General features: G+C 34.7%; 1 protein-coding gene across 1 annotated transcript; it reads right to left on the reverse strand.

The window, feature by feature from the left end:
• Positions 1-846: 846 nt before the first annotated feature.
• LOC149793507 (uncharacterized) lies at positions 847-12657 on the reverse strand. The gene is made up of 4 exons (XM_089966395.1): positions 12419-12657; positions 6557-7057; positions 2547-3034; positions 847-1505 (listed from the first exon to the last, which is right to left on the reverse strand). The coding sequence occupies exons 3-4, from the start codon at positions 2880-2882 to the stop codon at positions 1383-1385; spliced, it is 459 nt and encodes a 152-aa protein (XP_089822521.1). The 5' UTR covers positions 2883-3034; positions 6557-7057; positions 12419-12657; the 3' UTR covers positions 847-1382.
• Positions 12658-20670: the final 8013 nt, after the last annotated feature.

The raw sequence follows: 20670 nt of genomic DNA on the forward strand, positions 1-20670 counted from the left end.
GATAGATATAAATAGATATAAATAGATATAAATAGATATAGATAGATATAAATAAATATAAATAGATATAGATATAAATAGATATAGATAGATATAAATAGATATAGATAGATAGATATAGATATAAATAGATATAGATATTAATAGATATATATATAGATATAAATAGATATAGATATAAATAGAAATAGATATAGATATAAATAGAAATAGATATAGATATAAATAGATATAGATATAGATATAAATAGATATAGATATATATAGATATAAATATATATAGATATAAATATATATATAGATGCGAACCCAGGTCCGCGGGTAAATGGCACCCGTCGCCTTGCCGACACACACTAGCCCCTATTCCCTCATGACTAAGTCACATCACTTAAAAATGATCCTACGCAATCGGTGTTATACGCACTCGTGTGTAGCAGACACACTCGAATGACGATATAGTAATGAATTCTCATTTATCCACAGTCATTTCGGATTCCTATGAGAGAAAGCAAGGTATATAGAATTAATTATAGAGATTCATAAATATACATAAAAGAGATAATAATTTGTATTAAGATATTAATTTTGCCCACAATTGTCAAGCATTCATATATATAATCCAGGGATAGCACTTTCCGTTCTGTTTGGTGCTTATTTAGATTCCCCATCTCTATATCTAGATATGTATCTATCTATCGATGTATCTCTCTCTCTCTCTCTCTCTCTCTCTCTCTCTCTCTCTCTCTCTCTCTCTCTCTCTCTCTCTCTCTCTCTATATATATATATATATATATATATAATAGACAGTGCTATTGATCACTCTGTGAAAACATACAAAATATTCGCTATTGGTGCCGCACAAATCTGTATTCTAACTATAATAATAATAATAATAATAATAATAATAATAATAATAATAATAATGATAATAATAATAATAATAATAATAATAATATTAATGAGGACTTTGTATAGCGCCTAATCTTTAGAAGCTCTGAAGCTCTTTACAACGTTAGACAACACCTATAACATAAAACACATATATAATGATATTATTAAAGAAAACAAACACCACGAAATTAGAAAATATAAAACATGCTGTAAATATTTAAGGTAGGGAACATTATTATGTCTTTAAGTTTGTTCTTGCAGTCGAAATCAGTGAGCTTTAAGAGCACTCTTGAATGGGATTACTGTATCCTTGAGTCTGAGTTCAGTGACCAATTCATTCCACGTTGCTGGGTCCTGTCATGCAAAATAACGTTGTCCATATGACTTCGTTTTCATAGTGGGAATAATGAGTAAGCGGACTGTTAATGATGGTTAGATTTCATCTTCTGTTATAATCGAGTGCTTCAGCACTACAAACAACTTCATTGTTTTCAAAGAACGGGTAGAACCGCAATGTCATAATCATTGTTTCCAGCTTGAGGACTTCTGCAACCGTTTTGTAGAGTTTCATCATCCTTGCTGGCTTTGAAGCAATGGTAGACAGGCAATTTAGCCTATGAGAACAAGATCAAGAAAAAAATTCAAACAAAATAAATATTTAGATGAACGGAAAGAACGAAATAAATATTTGCAAAATATCGCCAACACAAGGTACGTGATAAGTGATTACATACATGTAATGAAACATATCGTCATGTGTGGGTAAATATTAGATCAGACATATTGTGCTGAGTAATGTAGATACTCAAAGATTACAGTATTTGTATGTGGTAAAATGTAAATCATGTGTGTTGCAAGATATAAAACACTAGCCACTGCATTTGTAGCCATGAATGTAACCGGAGTCCAGTCCTCTTAATTTATCTGTATAAATCACGAAGTACATCAGGGCGGAAGATACGTCATCGTGCCGGTATATGAATTAGGTTAGAATGAATTTTTTTTCTTTTAATGACCTCTGGTGGTATACAATTTTAGACTGCGAACATAATACTCGGATGACTACATTACTGAAATATAAGTTATCCGTATAGTGAAACATTAAACTTCAACATTGTCGACATGTGAATCAGCACACTAATTAACATACATTAATAATTGCGATCGCCATAGCTATAAAGTAAACTACAATACATTTGTAGTGGTCTTTCAAAATCCTAGTTAAATTGTGGGCTATAAACCATGCGGTCATACATGCACTCTCTTGGCACTCGTGAATAACATGATTCAGTTCAGACAATATGAAACGTAAATGTTTGCTTATCTATGATAATTAATATTCTATAAAAGTAAGATATTCTTCAATTTATTAGACCAATCAAAGTCAAACATGCTCCATGAAGTAATATTATTCTGTTTTGGAGGCTTAGAATTAAAAAGAATACAGTATATGTAAAAAGCAAATACGGCTTTATTAGAGAATCTTATTCAGAAAACAAAATGTTTAATTTGGGTAAAACTCTTATATTAAATCCAGTATCATTAAACCTCTTTACCAGTTGCAATTTCCCCTTTGAGATTACACTTTCCCGCTCTGACATGTATATATTGAGAGACACAGAGAGTTATTGAGAGTGGAAGATGTCACATTTTACCTCATCTATAGTGCTGTATTGTTCCTCCTCGGACTGTTGCTCAAAACCGTGAGGTCGGAAGTTGTTCAGGCTTGCAGATCTTGTACGAATATTTGGCTCATCATGGCTAACTCCACTGTCTCTTTGAGCCCTTGAAGACAAGTCATCCAGATTAAGTCGGTCTGTAGATAAGTTCAGACCTGACATGCTGTCTGTCTTAGAGCAATACGTCGCGCTCATCGAATCATCGCTCTGATATTGATTTATATTCGCATACAATAATTGTGTCAAAGTTTGCAAAGTCTGTAAAGACAAGGCTCGTCTATCTGGATTCCAAATATCGTGGGTATCATTCATAAGTGTTTGCAAACTTCCGGATATTCTATTTACAACTGGATACCCCGATCTCAACGTCCGTGGGACAGTTAACGATCTGCCAAGGTTGAATCTTAACAATTCTCGAGCGACTTCTCTGTTTAAAGATTCTACACTTGGCTGATGTTGTGTTCCTGAAATTGTACAAACTTAAAAACTGAACTTGAGGGACAGGAAGAAACCTTTACATCTTTTAATATATTACTTAATCGTTTATCCAGCCCATATATGGAATTCTTATACATTTTTTGTGGAACGAGAAATGGTTGTGCATTCAGACATTAGGTGCTAATTATCACCTTATTATTACAAATCAAACGTGTAAGTAATCCCCCCCCCCCAACACACACACACACATACACACGCAATGCGTTAGCATACAAAGTTCACCTAGTTTGTAGTTTTCATCGGAAAATATACAAAAAAATTGCATTTCAGAGTTTTATGAAACTGACGGTTTCTTTGGTTCTAAGCACATGCTTCGAAATCAGCCTAAGGAGATCAAGTCCAAATAATAATATTTCTTGTCAATGCAAACTATATCGTTCCTCTATTTCCTTAAGTAAATGAATACAAAAAACTTGAAGTAAAAAATAAATAATGTTGTATTCACTGCTTCTTGTATTCGGTTTGCGCCATTGTGACTTTGCACCTAAGGCCTTGTTTAAGAAGTGCATATTCTTTGTGCATTACTTTGCACTGTGTCTTTCATTCATTGAAGTGACATCTCCATGGCAAGGTTGTCATTTGGGACAGCAAAAGCTTTGCTGCTATCATATACTACATTGGATATAAGTAAACGATGTATGTAATGTAAAGTGTTAATATATATCTCATATTACTTTGAGAGCGTGATAAAAATCAATGTGAAATTTTACAAATTCAATTCAGTCAAACATGCAGCCATTACTTCAAAGTTTGATCCGTCAAAGTCTTCTGTTTTGCGTCTGTTCGTTACGTTCATAATTCTTGATTGTGGTACAATTTTCCGTATTCATCATTTACTGTGCTGGTATGGTCATAAATCTAAGCATTCAGTCTATCTGAGCTACAATGTCTCATCCATCGAATCAAAATTATGTAAAGTATGATTCAGTGTAATTCTTTTATTTGTACAAATGTGGACTGGTGTATGGTTCTTTAATAGCTTTCGTTTTAATCGTATACATTATTTTCAAGTCAAAATAACATTAGAGAGGCTTTGGTTTGTTTTATTTAACACGATTTATTAACATGCATTGAAGTCTTCCACCCAGAGTTATGTGCCAAGGAATATATATATATATATATATATATATATATATATATATATATATATATATATATATATATATATATATATATATATATATATATATATATATGGCCTTTGTTTCTCTAACCAGCAAAATATACTCTGTTCATGTCGAGGTCACATCATCGACCTTTCTCTAATGCAATAGTACCTTCAATCTTCACCTCATCTGGAACATTATGAGTTGCTAGTTTCACGCGGCACGTTATGCAAGTCACGTCTGACTCAGTTCCTTGTTCCTTGCGCAAATTGTTTGTTATCATTGTGCCACATCTCTCCCAATATATGCCCTTACCGTAACACAACTTTCGCATTAGAGCCTTGTTGTTAGTCTAGGTTGTATGAAATAAGTTTGAACTTTACTTTGTTGTGTTTAGAACATAGCCCTGAGTACATTGGTGTGACATATCATGCACTGGTTTCCTATCCAATATTCCCTAAGTCAGTTATTGTTTTATTTTATCACCTAGCACGCAATGCATATTTCACTTGTGAAAATGGTTCATACAAAATAAGTTTGAAGTTGCGTGTTGCTGTGCATAACAAAATGTTATGGTATTGCAATTCGATTATGTCTGTCAGATCGAAGACTATGACATTTGATTTTCGTATCAGAGTCCTTTATTTGTTTTACTTGGTTACTTGGAGTAATAGTATATCTGCCTTTTGCTTCCTTTCTTTCAATCCTGTTTCTGAAAGTTTCCGTCATTATTCTGTAAACATTTTTGTGAATATTTATTTTATTTTGTTCAAATGTGTCAATACAAATTGTCTTAATTGTAAAAATGCGCATTCAACCTTCTACAATCAAGCTGCCGTTTAAACATACAGTCTCTACATTTCTGGTTGCAGATATTTGTTATAAAAAAATTCATTTCGTCTGGCGATTTTCAGGTATAGATAGTGTAGCACGATAACATCTATACCGATTGTCGCACTAAATAACACGATATTATAATAGTAGGTTGCCTTGTGATCATCTCCATTTATGTCAGTAAAAATATTGCATTAGCATAATAATAAGTGAATCAGTGACCTCGAAGATAGATGGGGTACTCAGGTGAAGGTGGATACAGCAACATATACTGTGAAATCGGGTAGTTGTATTAAGCAATGCACCTTTGTATTCATTAGGTTTGCTGTGTGTGCAAGCCAAAAACGTTATCATTTCAAATTGTAATATGACCAAGATTGCTCCTTACTTGTTTTCTTGAATCTAATCCCTGTCATACTAATAAGATCTATGAAATACATTGCACAGACCAGCAATCACATGCAAAGTTCGTCAACTTGGTTGAAAGTCCACAAAATGGTGATATAAAGGTTATATCACAGTGTAAAAGAGCGCATCAATAAAGAATGAGATATTCCTGGAAAGGGAGGAAACGTTTTTCAAAAGGTGTGTGTGTGTGTGTGTGTGTGTGATTTGGATTTTTAACGTAGCTTTAACAATTGTACAATCATATCGCTACGATGTCTGCAGTGTAGCAGTTTTTAGTGATGCCACAGACATGTGGCATGATGTCCCACCCAGTCACATTATCCTGACACCGGGCCGACCAGTCCTAACACTAACCTCTTAATGCTGAGCGCCAAGCGAGGCAGCTGTTAGTAACATTTTTGTAAGTGTTTGGTATGACTCGGCCAGGGATCGAACCCACGACCTCCCGCATCCGAGGCTGACGCTCTAACCACTAGGCCACCGGAGCGGTCTTTTTTTCAAAAGGGGGATCAAATGCAAAGTGCGTTTGGCTTACGCACCTCAGATATGTAGGTGGGAAATAGTTGTGCACTATTCTGTGAAAATAAATGGTTTAATGTAACGTAAGTAAAGTCTTATTTACATACTACGTTCAGCGTATTTTCCCTGCTTGCAAAATCAAACACGCCAAAGTGTCATATCAGCGACGTATTACATATGTTTAGAATTATACATTATACCTGACACAACAATAGCATAACCTGCCATCAGAGAATGCATGTGTATAAAAAAGAAGCCGAACAAGCAATAGTAATGTTATCGCATGAAGGTTATCCCAGATGGTGAGCAAGGACTTGTCACCAGCCGTGTAACGTTTGGCATTATAAACCCAACTATGAGTTGTGTAAAGTAACAAAGTTGCAAAATGCACATTATCTAACTGTATCCAGCTCTTTAAGCTAGAATGGGACACACTAAGTATGTTACCAGACAGCACTTAACTTGGAAAAAAATTAGTTGTTGACAATTTAGAGAGTGTTTACTTTTAATATCAACATTTTTAATTTTCATTTAGAGAGAGAATTTATGCTATTAATTTAAATCTTGTGAATTAATTATATGTGGACACATGTATATATAAAATGTAGAAGATAATCGTACCCGATCTGCTGAATGCGACTCTACACCTCTGCGTGAATAAAATTAGAATTCCAACGATGATCAAGGAAATGGCAACAATTACTAGTCCAACCCCAATAAGCGGTCCTAGTAGGCCTGGAAGGAAAGGCAAATATTCATTGCTTCGAAGCTTGCTTGTTGGAATAAAGCCATGAAATCAATAAAGTATTATGAAATACAACACATTGGATCAAATGGAATGATTGTTTTTCATGTTATATGTGATACAATTTATAATCTTGCGACGAGATATCTTACAGTAGATGCACTTGCATGATGGCAATATTCATAAGTATTTCCCAGCTTTAAATGACTCTTACTTGATTGCTAAAATATATATGCGCTACCTGGTCTGGTACTTGAATCTCTGTTTCTGCTCATTGTGATATGTCTTAGCATTATAATAAATACACTTATAATACTTATCATTGAAATCTTGCTTCGGAAAATTATTTCCGTTGATAGGTTTGGTACTTGATTGAACTGAAATGAAATGAAACGGTAAATCCATTTTTAATATTTATATAGTCAGAGCAAGATCTTAACACTGGATAAAGATTACACAGATGGCAAAATAAAAATTTCATATTTATTAAAATTTGTACCGAAAAGATGTATAGAAGCAATAATGTATATATTCAGGTTTGTATGTATATATTCATGCAATGTATGCATCGGATGATTTAAAATATGCCCATTTGATAAAACCATTAAACACAAGTCCGAAAATTAAACTTTAAGGCATAGCAAAAATTACGCAACACCAGAGATTATGAAATGTACGTTGATCCCTCTTGCGATTGACATATAATTCTGTGGAAACAACACATAACATATAATACAAAATCTGGTTTTAATATAGTAAATAAATTCTAATAATAAAAGACTAAAGAGGCATTATCAGGAAGTAAAAAAATAATTATTTGTTAAAATTCAGAAATATTTTAAATATTGGTCTCTGGAACATAAATAAAGGAAATGATTTAAAGATTTCATGCATGTCAGATGCAAAGTGTGCACATTTAAGATCAAATTAATGAAATGATGAAATAATCAAATACTTTTGATAAATCGTTTACAACTTGTAAAAATTGCTAAAAGTCCAGCTGGATGCCACTAATTATATGATTTGATAGAATGTAACGTTATAGGAGAAAGTGTCCTTAAAAATTGTAATAACATACAAATCAAGTAAAGAAAAACTCAAAATGATCATCTACATGCTACTAAATTCCCCTAAGTGTGTCACAACAATACATAGTAAGAATGCGGGCGTTTTAATATATTTGTACAGTAACTGGGTCACTTTTATTAACACACATTACAGTTGCAATTATTTTGCCAAGGTTTGTTATCAAATATTTTCTAAAGAGTCACTATAATGCCCGAAACCGGGAAGGGATTATATCGTGACACTTTGGTAGATTTCGAAAACATTAAGGATATAAACGAAATGACACTATACGTACATGGGAAATTTAACGTAAATCTTCCATTTCGTAAACAAGACCCTCTTGATACAAGGGGAATGTTTCATATAAAAGATCCATAGGCGTATCATTGAGGTAAAACCATAGGCGTAACAATGGATGTCAGTATGGGTATTTCACGGAACTATCCATGATTCTCCAGTATGAGTATTTGTGCAGGAAATCTTTCTTTTTCCACACGCAAATGCCCTTTAGATACAAAGTTACTGTTTGTGCCAAACCTCTTTGATATCAAACCTCTTTGCAATCGCCAAAGAAAAAACAAAACTTGGTTGTCCAATGTATTGTCAAGTTTGTATTTTTTTTTTCCTTTCTTACATAAGACAGTCTTCTTCTTGATATTGTCCGTCTACGCGAGACAGTGGTGTAGCTTCAGGAAAAACTGTTGTGTCGCCTTCTTTCTTTCTCTATTTCAGCGTGCTTTATGTTACTGTTTTCCTTGCCTTTTTGAACTCACAGTCTGACATCTAGGTGCTTGGTGGAGCGGTCGTTAGCATAGCTCTCCCCGTCGTTGACGTTGATGTTGGCCCTTTTCATGTAATTCTTACAAACGACTTTATAACGCAGATGTGACTGTCCATTCGGTCGTGTGCCATCTGCAAGTTCACTGTATGGCAGGTCCAAAGGAATGCTGCCTGGGTCCATTTTCTTGACGTGGCCGAGCCAGCAAAAGCGCACCTCTGCGAGAATGCAGAAAATGTTGATCATGTTGGCGTGTCCTGAATCTCTATGTTGGGTACTTTGTCCTGCCACTGGATATGCAGAAGACACCACAGTCATCTCAGGTGGAAGCTGATGAGTTTCCTTTCGTGTCTTAGGTGGTCCATATCTCGCTGCTGTAGAGGAGCGTGTTGATCATGCATGCATAGTAGACGCGCAATGTGGTCATTGCAGTGAGGTTGGGATTGTTTGAGACAGTCTGATTTAGTCTAAACATCACTGTGGCTGCCTTGGCAGTCCTGCTATTTACCTCCGAGTCAATGAATGGCAAGCTGGAGATGGTGGACCCGAGGTATGTGAAGTTTTCAACAACTTCCAAGTTGTACCCATCGATGGTGATGGAGGGAGGGGAGTCTGCCTACATCTCCATGACATTCTTTTTCTTCAAAATGATGGTCAATCCAACTTCCTTACAGGCGTGGGAGAGGTTGCATACCAGCAGTGTAGTCCATCTTCCGTGTGTGACGTCAAGAGCAGTTGACGTATGAGGACCTCTGTGACTTTAATCATAGCACGGAAACGAGCGATGTTGAACATCTTGACTTCAGCCCTGGTATGGATGTACACTAATTCGCTGCAGTCATTGAAGGTTTACTGGAACAGCATGGAGAAGAAGATTGAAAAGACCGTATGCGCAATGACGCAGCCATGCTTCACTCCGCTGCTAACTTGGAAGGCCTCCGATGTTGCGCCGCTGAAGCACACTGTGCTGTGCGAGTTCTCGTAGAACGATGTGAAGCCACGACAGCGTGTAATCGAGGTGGGTAGGGGGCAGCCGATCTGCAGGAGCCTAAAGAGTCCTCTCAGACTGACCAGGTCAAACGTATTTGTTAGGTTTAGGAAGGCGTAGTGAGACGACCATGTTCACTGTTGTTTGGCCGCCTTGGAAGCCATACTGTGACTGTGTAGACTCGGAAGGCTAGGGTCTGCGAGCGCTCCAAGGCGACACGGGAGAAATCCTCTCCGACGATGCTGAAGAGGAATATGCCCCGGTAGTTGTTGCAGTCGTTACGTTCTATTTTGTTTTTGTACTAAGTGACGATGTTGGCGACACGGATGTCCCGGGGATGCATCCCTGTGATCAGCAGAGGCAGAGGAGTACGTGCAGGGCAAGAGCAGTGCTGATTTCCCGCTCTGGAGGATTTTGTCACACTGAACCGTTCAATAGGGTGTCTTTTCGAAGAAGTAGAACTCTCACTTACAAATACATGTTGAAACTTAAGAAGTTCAAGATCCAAGGCCCTGCATATACATCGTCTGCGTTATTAATGACTAATTTGAATTTATATAGGATGCGTTTGCTACTGTTAAAATCTCCAATACGGATTTAATTTAATATTCCTTCTGAATAAAAACCATCTAAATATCAGACATAATTAAACGTTTTTAAGAATTCAAAGAAGAATTTGACATTGCCGATGAAAATCCACCCAACAAATGAATCCGGTTTCACGTACAAAATCGTATTTCACATTTGCATTGGCTCCATACTTTTAAGCGAAGTATCATGGAGATGGACATCGACCAGGATCATATGGGTGTGGCCCTCATTATTGTGGTTTCCACAGCATATGCATAGAAAACCAATGCACCATGATGGAAGCAAATAATGAGGGGGAGATATAAGATCACACTTGCACCAAAGCCGTAACATAAAGATATTCATTGGGGACAATCTATAATAATAGTTGGGACAGTGCGTGGATCTCACGATATACCAAAAATGCACCAAGTACTATCCCCTCGCTATATGTTGAAAATATGTCCTCAGTTCATTCGAGGGTATTTGTTTTGAGGGTCCCAATTTCCTGTCGAAAACTGCATTCATGTTTATGATCGTCATTATCATTACTACGTCAGTAGAAGTATCAACGGACATGCAGGGTTCAGTTACTGCCGTGAAAATGTGAACAGGAATTTATCAAGCAGGAGCAACATGTTCAATGTGGTATGTCGTCACAGTTTGTCTTAGAATCCTTTTTCTTGTCAGGTCGTCGATATGTTTGATCAGTGTAGGCTGTAAATATGTAAACACACTGAAAAAGTTGTTTGATCATTTAAATATATTCAGGGGCCTTTATTATATCAGTTTCGAAACTGAAACGTTATCGTACAGATATGTCCTCACATTTTCAATTTTCAATACTAAAGAAAATCAACACGTCGTGCTCCGTTATATTGCTAAGTCCTCGATGGAATGAAATAGATACAGAGGGAATCTATCTGAACTTGATACTTTTCCTTTCATGCGCTACTTTTGGTATTGAATTGATGAAGAGTTGTTTCTGCAGGACAGTTATTATCGGGCAGCAGTTACCTGTTCAGTGACAACATTTACGTTAATAAATGTATTGAAAGAACTTCATGCCAGAGAATACCCTAGTAATTTTACCATCTCAATCGTACCATTTCGTTTGTTATTTTACTCGTGCGAAACGCGACTACATTTTACACAACAAAAATGGTGGAGAGAAACAGATCGGGCCATATTCCATGGATGAGTAGTACAATCCTGCTCTGCCGCATTTGTTTCAAGTAAACAATCTTTTTCTTACATCGTACATGTCCCGAAATCTTCAATCAAGGTTAAACTCCTCCTCACCATGACGAAGACAGATCATTGAAAGGACACTAAGTGGAAGAGCGTACAATTGTGTATTAAATCTCAAACACATATAAAAGGTCTAACACAAGACCAAAAGCACGAAATTCGATTTGCAATCCAAATGTATTCCGAATAAATTATGATATTGAATACGTTGATGTGTATGCAGTCTCGAATGTGCTAATGTGGCAAGGACAAGGAATGTGGTTATGTGTTAACAGTATTTCGATGTATCACAATACAATACTCCAGAATGTCCTAGTCTGAATTTTGATATAATTTCAATAATAATGAAATTAATGTAGTCCAAACATTTCATTGAGCACTTTGAAATTCAACGAATAATAGTTTGACTAAATTAATTCACCCAAATTAAAAAGGGAACACAACAATACCAATAAATATGCTTCGGATGTTAAGGCAAGGACGAGTAATTTGCCAAGTATACAACATTTATAAAGAAGATATGAAACAAAGAGAGAGAGAGCGAGACAGAGAGAGAGAGGAAGAGAGAGAGAGAGAGAGAGAGAGAGAGCCGTACGTCAAGGTCAAGTAGAAAGTACAGATATAAATAACATATATTTATGGACAAAGTCAACAAACCGTATATATTAAATATACGCCACAGGGGAATATTTTGTTTCAGGTTGTTGGTTTCTCAAACGGAAGAAGAGATCGAGTGGATATTCAAATTGATTTCATACCTCAGAAGAAAAATATTTTAATCAAAGGTACCATTCTATAGAAGGCATCGACTTAGAACACATGAAGCTGAAGACAATGATAAATTTGTGTACAAATCTGATTTGTGGGAGAAAGAGTTAAACAGTATATATCTCTCTCGCTGCATATATATATATATATATATATATATATATATATATATATATATATATATATATATAAACTGGTATTATTTATAGAAGAACATTCTTTCACGGAAAGGTAGATTCGGGGATACCAGTATGTTGCAATATCAGGCGATTAAAAGACAGTGACTGAATAAGACAAAAAGAACAATATACTTACGAATATTTAATCTGTATGGATCACTCTCAAATCCAACTCCGGATGACGTACATTTGTAAATGTTGTACATATCATCAGCTGTTAAATTCTGTATAGCAAGAATCGTGTTGTTTTGAGAATATTTGCCATTGTTTTCTATCATAGATCCATTGAGGCTCCAAGAAACCTTTTCTGTGGATATATTTAGGGAATTGCACTGTAACTCTATGTACAAATCGACGTGTAGAACCATAGTTATCCAAGGAGGGGTTCCTTCAGCTAGAAAAATGCAAAACATACGAATAATGAGGATGACTGAAGCTAAAGAAAATCAAACACTAGCGGCTTCATTTAAAAAATGATTAATTGTCTGTAGTCGTTATGCAATTGTTCTTGTACAGAATATCCAGTTGTCATATTGAACTTTTTTAAATTGATATTCTTCTCATGAATTTTTTAAACGTATCTTTATAAAACTTTGGGAAAGAGATGTTTCAATGTCTTTAGCAGAATTAAGAACGATTTGTTCAAGGTCTTACATTGTAGACGAAATCGGACAAAGTAATTAAATTAGTAGTGCAGTGGCCACAAATTAATAAAAATGATATTACTCAAATGCTGAAATTCTGCAAATGTTAAATTATACATTTGGCTCAGACATACATTGTTAGTGCATTACACTTAAATAATCAGGCAACCGGTCTATACGTACGATCCTCAATTAAAGTCTTCATCATAAAGTATGAATTATTTGTTTGACCTAAGATGTTTGTATATGCTTAAAATATGATTCAACCAGATTACGGGTGGTAGGGTTACAAAGATAATTAGGACGGTAAATATAAATCCTGGACAAAGTGTGTTAAAGAGGGGTTTGTACAAAACAAATGAAACCTTTTAGAAACGATTAAATACGAAATACATAAGTTAGATCGTACTTCTTTGTATAACTGTCTTCTGACAAGAACAGCTACCGAGATACATGCTTTCAGGTTCTCAATTATAAACTCTGATGATAAAGTTAGCATTATATCTCTTTATTAATTATCAATTTTAACTACTTAAACTGACAAATCCATATAATTCTAGTAAAATGAACACTTGCACTGTTGTAGTTAACGAACAATTTATGAAATCTAAGGTTTATGCAACATACCAATTTGTAGAGTGACACTATCGTTGAAGTCTTCTGAATCCCAAGTTCGTTCCAACTTGTATATGCCAGCATCTTTTCTTGTAACGTTTGAAATGCTAACAGTAACAGTCATCATTTCTAATGTACCGTTGTTTACGTAAGCTTGTATTCTTTCATCTGTTCTATGCCAGACGATGTGATTTTTAACTGGCCATACAACCAGAACAAATGACGAGTTATGACTAATACGTATAGAATTCCTGTTTGTATTGTTGTATGTCCATGATAAAGACACGTTTCTTCCTAAAATACCTTCCACAGTCCTTCCTTCTGAGACCAAAGCAAATGTTATGCAGGAAGCTAAAACATGCAAGAACAACATATTTCCTTGTACTTACATGTGCTGATACTGTCCAGCTAATACTGTATGGTACTATAGCATCAAAATGAAGTAGTAATATTGTTTATTTTCCATGTTTTGAATCAATAATAATCGTTGGATAATTGAAAATATCATTGATCAGTTTACAAAAGACGCATGTCACAAAATGAGAAGAAGCGTTCCAAATTTTACAAAGAATGGATCGCAAAAATAAATTATATGTAGGAAAATGGCTCGAAAACCACACATTCTCCAAGTTCAATACTTAAATTAAAGTCTGAAGTCCAATGTACAATATTCATCTATAAACAAGAACATAATGCTCAGTATTTCCGTAACGTCAATTTAATTTATGATCATCCGTTTATAATTATGAACTTAAAATTGCAATATGCGACAGAGTCGGAAATGTGTGTGATATTGTTTATTGGCCTATCGACACAAAATGAAACAAACTCAGACATTTCTTGTTCAGTATAGAACAGGTTTTAATATTTTTGATACATATCATCAATAAGAATCTAAAGAATATATATATATATATATATATATATATATATGTATATATATATTCGTCATCCATAATCACTGCTACTAACTAGTACAACTACTGCTAATGATGATAACATTATTTGCATTCTATTGTTATTTTAGTTTTAGTTACAGTAGTGCGAGTAAAGCAACAATAGTTGTAATGTTTGTAGCATGTTAAACTAATGACGAATATATGGGGATGAGGAAAGTACTAGGCTTAAATCCTAATTAAATATCATGATAGATTAACACCTGTGTAGTCCCAATTTTACCGTGCAGTACAGTCATTATCGACTAGAGCGAAGATGAATTTCAAAGAATCGAGGTAAACATAAGAAAATGAATATCATTATATTAAGTGAACAATTATCATGGAAAGCTTTCCATATTCTGTACATCATCAAAACTATTAGGGTGGGCGGTGAACTTTAAGGGGAGAGAAAACGAATTTTAGGAAAACACACTCTCTGAAAAATTGAAAACGATTTGTTTGCAATGGATCTTGCATAATGCTTGATAACTAAATACTGAATGAAAATAATGAGTATAAAGAGAAAATGCTCACACAGAAAACGTTAGAATTGTTGGTAAAGGCAATGAAATTATCAGTTATAAATGCAGAATTAAAACAGCTTTTTTTAATGAAGATTGGTTCAGCTTGGAGACTTAAGGTAAAAGGCATTTGTTAGTGATTGATTATGTATTTGTTTTTGTTGACGTTTTGCCACCGAACTGAGATTTGATAAGAGGCTTACACTTTACGTGCCTTGTTCTCCTGCCTAAAACGGTACACGCACCAAGTTGGAAAAGTAGCAAACTCCCAAGAAAACACATGCGGTAGCTGTCAGAAATATCGGTATAACAAAAAGTACTTAAATCACACTTTAGAATACAACAAACTTTTTGTCTTGAAGATATAATTTATATTTCGAAATATACGTTTCAAACGCGTTATGAAGCAACAATATTTATATCAAACGATCTCGAAATCACAGTTGCATCGACAATGATGGTAATGATTATGAACATCACACATATTATTTCTGATTTTATATTTTTGCTCACCATCAAGTATTATGATGATGATATTTTCAATCATTGCCTTCTAACCATAAATACATAAATAAATAATGTACTCACACTAGACTAGCAACGCGCAACAGGCCATTCACGATCAACAACGTGAATGCTGTTGAGATATGATTTAGAGTTACTGTGGTACAATCCAGATAATGATGATACCAAAGAAGAGCTTCGTTTTTACTTAATTTGGATGCAAATTGGGAAGCTTTTATGGAAAGGAATGATGTCTCAAATATCGGTACATGTGACGTATCAGTAGTAGTAGTATAGGATTTTACCAATAGTCACATGTTCTAATGATAACATGCAACAGAAAAATCTCGCGTCAATGCGATCCTGAATTTCGATGTTTCAGTTCGTCTATGTTCATACGATGAGGTTCAGCTAGTTGGGTTGTACGTTTTCCAATGTGGCAGCGCAAAACCCGAGTATCACAGAAACAAAGGGAATGTGACAGTAAGAGGATACATTTGAAAGTCACACACACACACACACAAACAATCACACACACACTCACACAGACACAGATATACATCTCTCTCTCTCTCTCTCTCTCTCTCTCTCTCTCTCTCTCTCTCTCTCTCTCTCTCTCTCTCTCTCTCTCTCTCTATATATATATATATATATATATATATATATATATATATATATATATATATATATATATATATATATATGACCAAGGAAAGAACGTGTTCAATTTAAACATAAATATTTATGATATTATACATGTTGATACAATTTTATAGCTTATTTTGATAATATCGTTAAAATGTCTATAATATACAGTTAATATCTTTAGAGTATGTTATGCTAGTAAACGATCATAGTATTAATTCAAGTCTAGAACAGTATAAAAAGTGTATAAATTAAATGTTAATTCTGGTTCATTACATTATGGGTGAAACAATACGTGTGTAATGGTGGAATTATTTTGCTTTAGTATTTGTGGCATTGGCCATTAACAAAATTACAAAAATGTGTAATTATTTTTCTTTTGATTTAATTGTTCTGGTCAAGTCTCCTTTACAAATCACTCCTTCTTGTTGTTCTAGCAAGACCGTTTGTATTTCGTGCAGTTTTGAATTATATTTTATCTGACCTATACTAGCATTCTCCAAAACAGGCTCCCGAACTGCATCAGTATATTCTTTTCGCTGTCGTATTAGTTACACATATACTGTCTCCCAAGAGTTTATACTTAGTTTGAATTGTACTGATTTAAATGCAACCATTGGCATTGAAACGTAGTTACACAATTCGTGTAAAACGTTTGTTTTGACAAGACATTTACAATATTGGGCTTTGATGTTCTCAGAAATAATAGCAATAATGTTATTGCAAGAAAAACAACTGATTTAATATACACCATAACTCCCCTTAATTATCTATATATTTGTATATTTTGTTTTTATTGGTGAGTGATATCCAACCAATGAGAGAGTCTCCTTTTTACATTCGAATCGAATTATATTCCAGTAAGCGCAATATCAAGCTCACCCAATGTGTCTCTGCTAATAAGTAGTAATAGGTCTGGAAAACACAATGATAAAATATAAGCTGATTCCTTAAAAAAGAATAAAAGCTAAGGGGTGTATATTGATCGTGTGGTAGTCAAATCTCTCGTGTTTCCGACCCCCGATTCCAGAATATTATGTTGTATTTATGGTATGCCAACCAGGAACAAAGCTGTTAACATTGAAATTTATGCTGTGTAATAACTATGATGGCTGCAGATTGAAATGAACACCAGGCTACCTAGTGCTGGTACACAATGAATCAGTTGTATAATTTGATGGCTTTGCCCCCTATTGGGATTCTTTATGCTTGAAGCCAATGGCATGTCAACAATTTTGCAATGTATTTGTTGAACATGTGGGCGCGTCCCCTTGCACAGGCAAGCTATTTGTCTGCTAAAATGCGGATGTATATGTCAGATCAAAAAGCGTTGGGTCCACATACGAATACGTCATTATCGAAACTCCTGTTTACTCTGTAAAACCGCTCCTTGGGGCTTATGAATATACAATACAGATTTCAATTTCGATTGCAATTCCGGAAACATAAATTCTACTTTAAATTTCTCACACTGATGTTGTTCTTAAACTTCTCGCCAATCGACAATAGTGACAATGATAAAGATAATGTAATTTTTTCAATCCTATTTATGAAGAAGGGTTTTGAATGTGAGCGACTCAGATCCGAATATAATGTAGCAGTTGTATACGGTTAAAGTAAGTAGAGCTTGGTTTCCAAATTAACCCATTGAGATTGCAATACGACAGATCTAAGAGTCAAAAGGTCAAAATATGTGTATAGGTTGGATCAGCGTGATTAAAACGCTTCAAACACTCACGTTCTAGTTCTACGAGCATAATGCTGTGTTTTTGTCTTCAGCGCACCATAAACTAGCCCTGTGGTTTTATTGCTGTGTGATTGTGCACCTGGCAAAATTAAAGGAGAAAAACATTGCACCCGCAAACTCACAATAATATAGGTAACGAAACTATCAGAACGTCAATTTGCAACTCCTGTAATAGCGGCTAGAACATATCGATTACATCTTATATATAACATTACACCGTGCTGAAAGTAATTAAAATCAGTATAATTACACACCAGTGCTGAAAAGTGAATTATCACTCAACTTTGATAGATGTAATCTCTGTAAAAATACATTCACAATATATGAAAATGTTCGACTCATTGTATTTTGGGATACAAACATGATATGTTTTCCTTAAAATAAATCATGCCATCTTGTATTTAGAATATTATTTACATACATATTTTGCAAATTTATGTCGATGTCTAAATACATTGACATGTATAGGTTATTAATGCAGTATTGAAATATATTGGACCCTGATTATGTCCCGGAGAATGAAGATGTCAGCGAAGCCATTCTACGCCACTTGAATGAAGGCCCACTATAATTTAATAATAATTACTAAATAACCTTTACTATAAATACTTAAAATAGGCACAATAATCATTATTGTATGCTATTTAAATAGCAGAATTGAAACATAAATTTAGTACAAAGAGTCTATGTAGTACAATAGCACAGTAACAAAATGCATTCTAGAAACATGTGCTGAAATGAGAAAGGTGTGTTTTGAGTTATGGTAGTCAAATGAACTCACACCTGAGATTCCCGAGTGTGAAAATTTCTGACAGCTGCCTATTTTGAGTACTGGTAATTTGTTTTTATCTCAGCTTAGCATGTTACGATTGTCATTTATGGCAAAGATGACAGATACAAACTCATGTCACTTGTACAGTTTCGGTTTGGTGTCTTACGGCACATCAGCACAAGTAGGATATATAGTACCGATGCAATCGGTATCAAGTGCCATGTCATGGGACACAACACAATAACAAGCGCAGACTGGTCGATTGTAGGATTCGAATCCGGACCGCTTTCCTCTTCATGATATACTTCAATAGGATGGGAGGATCCTTGATCGGAGTTCTATATTTTCGTATGTTAACATGGAATTCATTTTCTTCTGTGGCATGTAAGTCGGCTTCTTTGAAAGATATAACTCAACACGTAGGTCAAGATCATTGACGATATTTATAGATATTCAATATGTTTTGGCAAGTTGGTTAATTTAAAGTGACGTTCATGTTTGACAATGACTTTAAACGTTTCAGTCTTATACACAAACACTATACAGAAAGCCAACCTGAAACTTTCGCCAACACGCTAATGACTTCATCAGCAGAATGATTTAATCTCTACTGACTGTTAACATCACTCGACGTAATGGTGAGTTATGTTAGCATATTTTCCCAGATGTGCGGCATGTTGTAGCGGCCCCTTTCCCTGTTCATTTTTTCCGGTTTGTGCGCACGAATGTAGATCGATTCCTTAACCCTTGGTTCAAACGAGGCTTTTTCTCGATCTAGGATTTTTACTTACTTCCATGTTACCAAATAGCCATGGCAAACATCGTGGATGTACCGTGATACATCAGACGAGCTTGAATGTGGCAAATAATTTTAGCTAAAAATATGGATGTTTTATATGCATTTACTCTGAATGATATAATGTGAAGGAAAAAAACGAACTTCCTTTGCGAGCACTGGCTGCGTAATGCATTGGGTTGCACTGAATATTAGTAATTCTGCTAATTAGTATTGTAATTTATATAGTTTTTAATAAATTTATAACTATAAAAGATGTGCACGTAGCATACATTGTTTCACTGCTTAAGCTTAAAGATATTAAGTGTTCTTTTTATACTCTATTGTGTGTCGATAGAGAGCCTGAGTCTGTCAAATGAGTTTGGTTATTAGCTTCAGTTAATAGCAGCAAGCACAGTAAGTTCATGTGGTAACGCGTATCACCTATAGAGTTATTCTTATGCATACCTATATTATGTGTATTATCATTTATGATTACTGTTAGTAAGGGTTATTTTGTATATAACAATTTTTAGTATTAATTTTCACCAATGATCCTTAAGTTCGTACTTTAAAAATGAGTCGTGCATTAGGTGCATAGATTCCTCAATAAAGTTCCGAGATTAAGTTGCCCTGTTGCTCCACGTAAACATTACGTGACCTGACACCAGGTCCGGAGATCTAAAAACCCAAGCCGTCCTAATTTATGATAAGTCAGCATAAATTAGTTGATGTCATTTAAGGGATCGTATTCTTCAAGTATTAATGTGCGAGAATATCTGATACATTATTATTATATATAATTAGGCATTCTTAGTAGTAACCACCAGTCTTGGATATCATTCATTCAGATGATTTTTTATTTAATTTATTCATTCATTGGAATTATAGTTCTCGAAATATTCAGACTACATGGAATGATCGTTGTCAAGAACATACTGTTAATTATTGGCTGTCTTTAACAGCAAGGTTATGACAACAATAGTGACGATATCTGAAGAGATTCTTTTAATACTAGAGGAAATAAAAGGGTATATTTCAGATACTTTGAAACAAACAAAAGGAACAAAACCTTTGAGGAGACATTCATTATAAATTAAGTGTAGTAAAATAACCGTAAGGTGATGTGTTTATGCTTTTAGCCACAAACCTGGTGTCATCATACATAGACAAATTAGTACATGCACATCATATATACATAAACTCTGTTTCTAGAGATATGGTGTC

This window comes from Sinohyriopsis cumingii, chromosome 8, assembly GCF_028554795.1.
Source record: "Sinohyriopsis cumingii isolate HCF-2022 chromosome 8, ASM2855479v2, whole genome shotgun sequence".
Classification (NCBI taxonomy): domain Eukaryota; kingdom Metazoa; phylum Mollusca; class Bivalvia; order Unionida; family Unionidae; genus Sinohyriopsis; species Sinohyriopsis cumingii.